Below are 9,971 nucleotides of genomic sequence, written 5' to 3'. Positions count from 1 at the left end.
TCTTTGAATCCTTTCAGTTGTCCTGGGCTTCTTTGAATCCTTTCAGTTGTCCTGGGGCTTCTCTGAATACTTTCAGTTCTCCTGGGGCCTCTCTGAATCCTTTCAATTCTCCTGGGGCTTTTCTGAATCCTTTCAGATTTCCTGAGGCTTTTCTGAATCCTTTCAGTTCTCTAGGGGCTTTTCTGTATCCTTTTAGTTCTCCTGAGGCTTCTCTGAATCCTTTCAGTTCTCCTGAGTCTTCTCTCAATCATTTCAGTTGTCCTGAGGCTTCTGTAAATCCTTTCAGTTCTCCTGTGCTTCTCTGTATCCTGTCAGTTCTCCTGATATTCTCTGAATCCTTTCAGTTCTCCTTAGGCTTCTCTAAATCCTTTCAGTTCTCCTGATACTTTTCTGAATACTTTCATTTCTCCTTTGGCTTCTCTGAATCCTTTCAGTTCTCCTGGGGCTTCTCTGAATCTTTTCAGTTCTCCTGATCGCTTCTCTGAATCCTTTCAGTTCTCCAGGGGCTTCTCTGAATCCTTTCAGTTCTCCTGATGCTTCTCTGAATCCTTTCAGTTCTCCTTGGGCTTCTCTGAATCCTTTCAGTTCTCCTGAGGTTCTTCTAAATCCAATCCTTTTAGTTGTCCTGAGGCTTCTCTGAATCCTTTCAGTTCTCCTAAGAGCTTCTCTGAATCCTTTCAGTTGACTTGGGGCTTCTGTGAATCCTTTCAGTTCACCTGAGGGCTTCTCTGAATCCTTTCAGTTGTCCTGGGGCTTCTCTGAATCCTTTCAGTTCTCCTGTGTCTTCTCTAATTCCTTTCAGTTTTGCTGAGGGCTTCTCTGAATCCTTTTAGTTCTCCTGAGGGCTTCTCTGAATCCTTTCAGTTTTCCTGAGGTCTTTTATGAATCCTTTCAGTTCTCCAGGGGCTTCTCTGAATCCTTTCAGTTCTCCTAAGGCTTCTCTGAATCCACTCAATTCTCCTGATGCTTCTCTGAGTCCTTTCAGTTTTCCTGGGACTTCTCTGAATCTTTTGAGTTCTCCTGAGGCTTCTCTGAATCCTTTCAGTTCTCCTGTGGCTTCTCTGAATCCTTTCAGTTCTCCTGTGGCTTCTCTGAATCCTTTCAGTTCTCCTGAGGCTTCTCTGAATCCTTTCAGTTCTCCTGAGGGCTTCTCAGAATACTTCCGGTTCTCCTGGGGCTTTTCTGAATCCTTTCAGTTCTTCTCGGGCTTCTCTGAATCCTTTCAGTTCTCCTGGGGCTTTTCTGAATCCTTTCAGTTCTTCTGGGGCTTCTCTGAATCCTTTCTGTTCTTCTGGGACTTCTCTGAATCCTTACAGTTCTCCTCAGGCTTCTCTGAATCCTTTCTGTTGTCCTGGGTCTTCTCTGAATCCTTTCAGTTCTCTTGAGGCTTCTCTGAATCGTTTCAGTTCTCCTGGGGCTTCTCTGAATTCTTTCAATTCTCCTGGGGCTTCTCTGAATCCTTTCAGTTCTCCTGAGGCTTCTTTGAATCCTTTCAGTTCTCCTCGGGCTTCTCTGAACCCCTTTAGTTCTTCTGAGGCTTCTCGAATCCTTTCAGTTGTCTTGTGGTTTCTCTGAATCCTTTCAGTTCTCCTGAGGCTTCTCGGAATCCTTTCAGTTCTCCTAAGGGCTTCTCTGAATCCTTTCAGTTCTCCTGAGGCTTCTCTGAATATTTTCAGTATTCCAGGGGCTTTCCTGAATCATTTCAGTTCTCCTTAGGCTTCTCTGAATCCTTCCAGTTCTCCTGGGGCTTCTCTGAATCCTTTCAGTTCTTCTAAGGCTTCTCTGAATCCTTTCAGTTCTCTTGAGGCTTCTTTGAAATCTTTCAGTTATCCTGGTGCTTTTCTGAATCCTTTCAGTTCTCCTGGGGCCTCTCTGAATCCTGTCAGTTCTCCTGAGACTTCTTTAAATCCTTTCAGTTCTCCTGGGGTTTCTCTGAATCCTTTCAGTTTTCCTAGGGCTTCTCTGAATCCTTTCAGTTCTCCTGAGGCTTCTCTGAATCCTTTCAGTTCTTTTGGGGTTTCTTTGAATCCTTTCAGTTCTCCTGGGGATTCTCTGAATCCTTTCAGTTCTTCTGTGGCTTATCTGAATCTGATGGCTTCTCTGAATACTTTCAGTTCTCCTGGGGCTTCTCTGAATCCTTTCAGTTCTCCTAAGAACTTCTCTGAATCCTTTCAGCTTTCCTGGGGCTTCTCTGAATTCTTTCAGTTCTCCTGGGGATTCTCTGAATCCTTTCAGTTCTTCTGTGGCTTATCTGAATCTGATGGCTTCTCTGAATACTTTCAGTTCTCCTGGGGCTTCTCTGAATCCTTTCAGTTCTCCTAATGGCTTCTCTGAATCCTTTCAGCTTTCCTGGGGCTTCTCTGAATTCTTTCAGTTCTCCTGGGGCTTCTCTGAATCCTTTCAGTTCTCCTCATGCTTCTCTGAATCTTTTCAGTTATTCTAGGGCTTCTCTGAATCCTTTCAGTTCTTCTGCGCCTTCACTGAATCCTTTCAGTCATCCTTAGGCTTCTCTGAATCCTTTCAGTTATTCTGGGACTTTTCTGAATCCTTTCAGTTTTTCGGCGCCTTCACTGAATCCTTTCAGTTATCCTTAGGCTTTTCTGAATTCTTACAGATCTCCTGGGGCTTCTCTGAATCCTTTCAGTTCTCCTGAGGCTTCTCTGTAATTTCCGTTGTCAAGGTTCTCTTGATGTTTCTCTGAATCGTTTCAGTTCTCCTGGAGATCCTGAGGTTTCTCTGAATCGTTTCAGTTCTCCTGAGGTTTCTCTGAATCGTTTCAGTTCTCCTGAGGCTACTCTGAATCCTTTCAGTTCTCCTGAGGTTTCTCTGAATCGTTTCAGTTCTCCTAAGGCTTCTCTGAATCCTTTCAGTTCTCCTGGGGCTTCTCTGAATCCTTTCAGTTGTCCTGGGGCTTCTCTGAATCCTTTCAGTTCTCCTGAGGCTTCTTTGAATCCTTTCAGTTCTAATGGGGCTTCTCTGTATCCTTTCTGTTCTCCTGAGGGCTTCTCTGAATCCTTTCAATTTTTCTGGGGCTTCTCTGAATCCTTTCAGTTCTTCTGCGCCATCACTGAATCCTTTCAGTTTTCCTGAGGCTTCTCTGAATCCTTACAGTTCTCCTAGGGCTTCTCTGAATCCTCTCAGTTCTCCTGAGGCTTCTCTGAATTGTTTCAGTTCTATTGAGGCTTTTCTGAATCCTTTCAGTTTTCCTGGGGCTTCTCTGAATCCTTTCAGTTGTCCTGGGGCTCCGCAGAATCCTTTCAGTTCTCCTGAGGCTTCTCTGAATCCTTTTAGTTCTCTTGAGGGTTTCTCTGAATTCTTTCAGCTGTCCTGGGGCTTCTCTGAATCCTTTCAGTTCTCCTTAGGCTTCTCTGAATCTTTTCAGTTCTCCTGATGCTTCTCTGAATCCTTTCAGTTTTCCTGGGGCTTCTCTGAATCCTTTCAGTTCTCTCGGGGATTCTCTGAGTCCTTCCAGTTCTCCTGAGGGCTTCTCTGAATCTTTTCAGTTCTCCTCGGGCTTCTCTGAATACTTCCAGTTCTCCTGATCCTTCTCTGAATCCTTTCAGTTCTCCTGGGGCTTCTCTGAATCCTTCCAGTTCTCCTGGGGCTTCTCTGAATCCTTTCAGTTCTCCTGGGGCTTCTCTGAATCCTTTTAGTTGTCTTGGGGCTTCTCTAAATCCTTTCAGTTGTCTTGGGGCTTCTTTGAATCCTTTCAGTTCTCCTGGGGCTTCTCTGAATCCTTTCAGTTGTCCTGGGGTTCTCTGAATCCTTTCAGTTCTCTTGGGGCTTCTCTGAATCCTTTCAGTTTGTCCTAAGGCTTCTCTGAATCCTTTCAGTTCTCCTCGGGCTTCTCGGAATCCTTTCAGTTCTCTTGAGATTTCTCTGAATCCTTTCAGTTGTCTTGGCGCTTCTCTTAATCCTTTCAGTATTCCTGGGGCTTCTCTGAATCCTTTCAGTTGTCCTGGTGCTTCTCTGAATCCTTTCAGTTATCCTGAGGCTTCTCCGAATCCTCTCAGTTCTCCTTGGTTTTCTCTGAATCCTTTCAGTTCTCCTGGGGCTTCTCTGAATCCTTTCAGTTCTCCTGAGGCTTCTTTGAATTCTTCCAGTTCTCCTCTGGCTTCTCTGAATCCTTTCAGTTCTCTCGAGGCTTCTCTGAATCCTTTCAGTTCTCCTGGGGCTTCTCTAAATCCTTTCAGTTCTCCTGGGGCTTCTTTGAATCCTTTTAGTTGTCCTGAGGCTTTTCGAAGTCCTTTCAGTTGTCCTGGGGCTTCTCTAAATTCTTTCAGTTCTCCTGAGGCTTCTCTGAATCCTTTCAGTTCTCCTAGGGCTTCTCTGAATCCTTTCAGTTCTCCTGAGGCTTCTCTGGATTCTTTCAGTTCTTCTGGGGCTTCTTTGAATCCTTTCAGTACTCCTGGGGCTTCTCTGAATCCTATCAGTTGTCTTGAGCTTTCTCTGAATCCTTTCAGTTTTCCTGAGGCTTTTCTGAATCCTTTCAGTTTCTCTTATGGGGCTTCTCTGAATCCTTTTAGTTGTCCCGAGGCTTCTCTGAATCCTTTCAGTTTTCCTAAATCTTCTCTGAATCCTTTCAGTTCTCCTGGAGATTCTCTGAATCCTTTCAGTTCTCCTGTGGCTTCTCTGAATCCTTTCAGTTCTCCTGAGGCTTCTCTGAATCCTTTCAGTTCTCCTTAGGGCTTCTCTGAATTCTTTCAGTTGTCCTGAGACTTCTCTGAATCCTTTCAATTGTCCTGAGACTTTCTGAATCCTTTCAGTTTTCCTGAATCTTCACTGAATCCTTTCAGTTCTCCTGGAGCTTCTCTGAATCCTTTCAGTTCTCCTGGGGCTTCTCTGAATCCTTTTAGTTGTCCTTAGGCTTCTCTGAATCCTTTCAGTTCACCTGGGGCTTCTCTGAATCCATTCAGTTCTCCTGGTGCTTTTCTGAATCCTTTCAGTTCTCCGGGGCTTCTCCTGAATACCTTTCAGTTCTCCTGGGGCTTCTCGGAATCCTTTTAGTTTCTCCTGGGGCTTCTCAGAATCCTTTCAGTTCTCCTGAGGGCTTCTCTGAATCCTTTCAGTTCTCCTGAGGCTTCTCTGAATCCTTTCAGTTCTCCTGGAGCTTCTCTGAATCCTTTCAGTTCTCCTGGGGCTTGTCTAATCCTTTCAGTTCTCCTGGGGCTTTTCTGAATCGTTTCAGTTCTCCTGAGGCTTCTCTGAATCCTTTCAGTTTTCCTGGGGCTTCTCTGAATCCTTTCAGTTCTCCTGGGGCTTCTCTGAATCCTTTCAGTTCTCCTGAGGCTTCTCTGAATCCTTTCAGTTCTCCTGGGGCTTCTCTGAATTCTTTCACTTTTCCTTGGGCTTCTCTGAATCCTTTCAGTTCTCCTGGGGCTTCTCTGAATCCTTTCAGTTTTCCTGAGGCTTCTCTGAATCCTTTCAGTTCTCCTGAGGCTTCTCTGAATCCTTTCAGTTCTCCTGGGGCTTCTCGGAATACTTTCAGTTCTCCTGAGGCTTCTCTGAATCCTTTCAGTTCTCCTGAGGCTTCTCTGAATCCTTTCAGTTCTCCTGGGGCTTCTCTGAATCCTTTCAGTTCTCCTGGGGCTTCTCTGAATCCTTTCAGTTCTCCTGAGGCTTCTCTGAATCCTTTCAGTTCTCCTGAGGCTTCTCTGAATCCTTTCAGTTCTCCTGGGGCTTCTCTGAATCATTTCAGTTCTCCTGGGGCTTCTCAGAATCCTTTCAGTTCTCCTGAGACTTCTCTGAATCCTTTCAGTTCTCCTAGGGCTTCTCTGAATCCTTTCACTTTTCCTGGGGCTTCTCTGAATCCTTTCAGTTCTCCTGGGGCTTCTCTGAATCCTTTCAGTTTTTCTGAGGCTTCTCTGAATCCTTTCAGTTCTCCTGGGGCTTCTCTGAATCCTTTCAGTTCTCCTGAGGCTTCTCTGAATCCTTTCAGTTCTCCTGAGGCTTCTCTGAATCCTTTCAGTTCTCCTGGGGCTTCTCTGAATCCTTTCACGTTTCCTGGGGCTTCTCTGAATCCTTTTAGTTCTCCTGGGGCTTCTCTGAATCCTTTCAGTTTTCCTGAGGCTTCTCCGAATCCTTTCAGTTCTACTGGGGCTTCTCTGAATCCTTTCAGTTCTCCTGGGGCTTCTCTGAATCTTTTCAGTTCTCCTGAGGTTTCTTTGAATTCTTCCAGTTCTCCTAGGGCTTCTCTGATTCTTTTCAGTTGTCCTGGGGCTTTTCTGAATCCTTTCAGTTCTCCTGGGGCTTCTCTGAATCCTGAAGCTCCTCTGAATCTTTTCTGTTCTGCTGAGGCTTCTCTGAATACTGAAGCTTCTCTGAATCTTTTCAGTTCTGCTGGGGCTTCTCTGAATTATTTCTGTTCTCCTGGGGCTTTTCTGAATCCTTTCAGTTGTCGTGGGGCTTCTCTGAATCCTTTCCGTTCTCATGGGGCTTCTCTGAATCCTGAAGCTCCTCTGAATCTTTTCTGTTCTGCTAAGGCTTCTCTGAATCCTGAAGCTTCTCTGAATCTTTTCAGTTCTCCTGGGGATTCTTTGAATTTTTTCAGTTCTCCTGGGGCTTCTCTGAATTCTTTCAGTTCTCCTGGGGCTTTTCTGAATCCTTTCAGTTGTCTTGGGGTTTCTCTGAATTCTTTCAGTTGTCCTGGGGCTTCTCTGAATCCTTTCAGTTCTTCTGGGGCTACTATGAATCCTTTCAGTTGTCCTGGGGCTTCTCTGAATCCTTTCAGTTCTCCTGGGGCTTCTCTGAATCCTTTCAGTTTTCCTGGGGCTTCTCTGAATCCTTTCAGTTCTCCTGGGCTTCCTCTGATTCCTTTAAGTTTTCCTGAGGGCTTCTCTTAATCCTTTCAGTTGTCCTGGGGCTTCTCTGAATCCTTACAGTTCTCCTTGGGCTTCTCTGAATCCTTTCAGTTCTCCTGGGAATTCTCTGAATCCTTTCAGTTCTCCTGAGGCTTCTCTAATCCTTTCAGTTCTCCTGATGCTTCTCTGAATCCTTTCGGTTCTTCTGGGGCTTCTCTGAATCATTTCAGTTCTCCTGAGGCTTTTCTGAATCTTTTTAGTTGTCCTGGGACTTCTCTGAATTCTTTCAGTCCTCCTGATGCTTTTTTGAATCCTTTCAGTTCTCCTTGGGCTTCTCTGAATCCTTTCAGTTCTCCTTGGGCTTCTCTGAATCCTTACAGTTCTTCTGGGGCTTCTCTGAATCCTTTCAGTTCTCCTTGAGCTTCTCTGAATCCTTTCATTTCTCCTTGGTTTTCTCTGAATCCTTTCAGTTCTCCTGAGGCTTCTTTGAATCCTTTCAGTTGTACTGGGGCATCTCTGAATCCTTTCAGTTCTAAGGGCCTCAACTGGGCTATCTGAATCTTTCAGTTCTCCTGGAGCTTCTCTGAATCCTCTCAGTTCTATTGAGTGCTTATCTGAATCCTTTCAGTTCTCCTGGGTCTTCTTTGTATCCTTTCAGTTCTCCTCGGGCCTTTCTAAATTCTTTCAGTTTTCCTGGGGCTTCTCTGAATCCTTTCAGTTCTCCTGGGGCTTCTCTGAATCCTTTCAATTCTCCTGGGTCTTATCTGATTCCTTTCAGTTTCCACTGAGGGCTTCTCTGAATCCTTTCAATTTCCCCTGAGGGCTTCTCTGATTCCTTTCAGTTCTCCTGAGGGCTTGTCTGAATTCTTTCATTTCTCCTTCGGCTTCTCTGAATCCTTTCAGTTCTCCTGGGGCTTCTCTGAATCCTTTCATTTCTCCTGGGGCTTTTCTGAATACTTTCAGTTCTTCTAGGGCTTCTCTGAATCCTTTCAGTTGTCCTAAGGATTCTCTGAATCCTTTCAGTTCTCCTGAGGCTTCTCTGAATCCTTTCAGTTGTCCTGAGGCTTTTCTGAATCCTTTCAGTTCTCCAGGGGCTTCTCTGAATCCTTTCAGTTGTCCTTAGGCTTCTCTGAATCCTTTCAGTTCTCCTGGGGTTTCTCTGAATCCTTTCAGTTCTCCTGAGGCTTCTCAGGATTCTTTCAGTTCGCCTGGGGCTTCTCTGAATTCTTTCAGTTCTCCCGAGGCTTCTCTGGATACTTTCAGTTCTCCTGGGGTTTCTCTGAATCCTTTCAGTTCTCCTGGGACTTCTCTGAATTCTTTCAGTTGTCTTGAGGCCTCTCTGAATCATTTCAGTTATCCTGGGGCTTCTCTGAATTCTTTCTGTTGTCCGGAGACTTCTCTGAATCCTTTCAGTTTTCCTGGGGTTCTCTGAATCCTTTCAGTTCTCCTGGAGCTTCTCTGAATCCTTTCAGTTCTCCTGGGGCTTCTTTGAATCCTTTTAGTTGTCCTGAGGCTTCTCTGAATCCTTTCAGTTCTCCTGGGGCTCCTCTGAATCCTTCCAGTTCTCTTGGTGCTTTTCTGAATCCTTGTAGTTCTCCTGGAGCTTCTTTGAATCCTTTCAGTTTGTCCTAAGACTTCTCTGAATCCTTTCAGTTCTCCTGGGGCTTCTCGGAATCCTTTCAGTTCTCTTGAGGCTTCTCTGAATCCTTTCAGTTGTCTTGGCGCTTCTCTTAATCCTTTCAGTTTTCCTGGGGCTTCTCTGAATCCTTTCAGTTCTCTTGGGGCTTCTCTTAAACCTTTCAGTGTTCCTGAGGCTTCTCTGAATCCTTTCAGTTTCTCTTGGAGGGGCTTTTATGATCCTTTTAGTTCTCCTGGGGCTTATCTGAATCCTTTCAGTTCTCCTGAGGCTTCTTTGAATTCTTCCAGTTCTCCTGGGGCTTCTCTGAATCCTTTCATTTGTCCTGGAGATTCTCTGAATCCTTTCAGTTCTCCTGGGGCTTCTCTGAATCCTTTCAGTTCTCCTGAGGCTTCTCTGAATCCTTTCAGTTCTCCTGAGGGCTTCTCTGAATTCTTTCAGTTGTCCTGAGACTTCTCTGAATCCTTTCAATTGTCCTGAGACTTTCTGAATCCTTTCAGTTTTCCTGAATATTCTCTGAATCCTTTCAGTTCTCCCGGAGCTTCTCTGAATCCTTTCAGTTCTCCTGGGGCTTCTCTGAATCCTTTTAGTTGTCCTTAGGCTTCTCTGAATCCTTTCAGTTCACCTGGGGCTTCTCTGAATCCTTCAGTTCTCCTGTGCTTTTCTGAATCCTTTCAGTTCTCCTTGGGCTTCTCTGAATCCTTTCAGTTCTCCTGGGGCTTCTCGGAATCCTTTCAGTTCTCCTGGGGCTTCTCAGAATCTTTCAGTTCTCCTGAGGCTTCTCTGGATCCTTTCAGTTCTCCTGGGGCTTCTCTGAATCCTTTCAGTTCTCCTGGGGCTTCTCTGAATCCTTTCAGTTCTCCTGTGGCTTGTCTAATCCTTTCAGTTCTCCTGGGGCTTCTCTGAATCCTTTCAGTTCTCCTGAGGCTTCTCTGAATCCTTTCAGTTCTCCTGGGGCTTCTCTGATTCCTTTCAGTTCTTCTGGGGTTTCTCGGAATCCTTTCAGTTGTCCTGGGGCTTTTCTGAATACTTTCAGTTCTTCTAGACTTCTCGGAATCCTTTCAGTTGTCCTAAGGATTCTCTGAATCCTTTCAGTTCTCTTGTGGCTTCTCTGAATCCTTTCAGTTCTCCTGAGGCTTCTCTGAATTCTTTCATTTCTCCTTTGGCTTCTCTGAATCCTTTCAGTTCTCCTGGGGCTTCTCTGAATCCTTTCATTTCTCCTGGGGTTTTTCTGAATACTTTCAGTTCTTCTAGGGCTTCTCTGAATCCTTTCAGTTGTCCTAAGGATTCTCTGAATCCTTTCAGTTCTCCTGAGGCTTCTTTGAATCCTTTCAGTTGTCCTGAGGCTTTTCTGAATCCTTTCAGTTCTCCAGGGGCTTCTCTGAATCCTTTCAGTTGTCCTTAGGCTTCTCTGAATCCTTTCAGTTCTCCTGGGGTTTCTCTGAATCCTTTCAGTTCTCCTGAGGCTTCTCAGGATTCTTTCAGTTCGCCTGGGGCTTCTCTGAATTCTTTCAGTTCTCCTGAGGCTTCTCTGG

At 45.2% G+C, this 9,971-nt stretch overlaps 2 protein-coding genes across 2 annotated transcripts; both read right to left on the bottom strand.

The window, feature by feature from the left end:
• Positions 1-2,675: 2,675 nt before the first annotated feature.
• On the bottom strand, positions 2,676-6,431 carry LOC135197503 (protein LIAT1-like). The gene is made up of 4 exons (XM_064224567.1): positions 6,311-6,431; positions 3,996-4,456; positions 3,528-3,788; positions 2,676-3,014 (listed from the first exon to the last, which is right to left on the bottom strand). Exons 1-4 carry the CDS (start codon positions 6,429-6,431, stop codon positions 2,676-2,678), a joined length of 1,182 nt encoding a protein of 393 aa, XP_064080637.1.
• On the bottom strand, positions 6,428-8,148 carry LOC135197502 (protein LIAT1-like). Its single transcript, XM_064224566.1, has 2 exons — positions 8,058-8,148; positions 6,428-6,813 (listed from the first exon to the last, which is right to left on the bottom strand). The coding sequence occupies exons 1-2, from the start codon at positions 8,146-8,148 to the stop codon at positions 6,428-6,430; spliced, it is 477 nt and encodes a 158-aa protein (XP_064080636.1).
• Positions 8,149-9,971: the final 1,823 nt, after the last annotated feature.

The sequence above is a fragment of the Macrobrachium nipponense genome, chromosome 21 (assembly GCF_015104395.2).
Source record: "Macrobrachium nipponense isolate FS-2020 chromosome 21, ASM1510439v2, whole genome shotgun sequence".
Taxonomy (NCBI): Eukaryota; Metazoa; Arthropoda; class Malacostraca; order Decapoda; family Palaemonidae; genus Macrobrachium; species Macrobrachium nipponense.
Note: the sequence above shows the minus strand (reverse complement) of the source record. Positions and strands in the feature narration are given on the sequence as shown.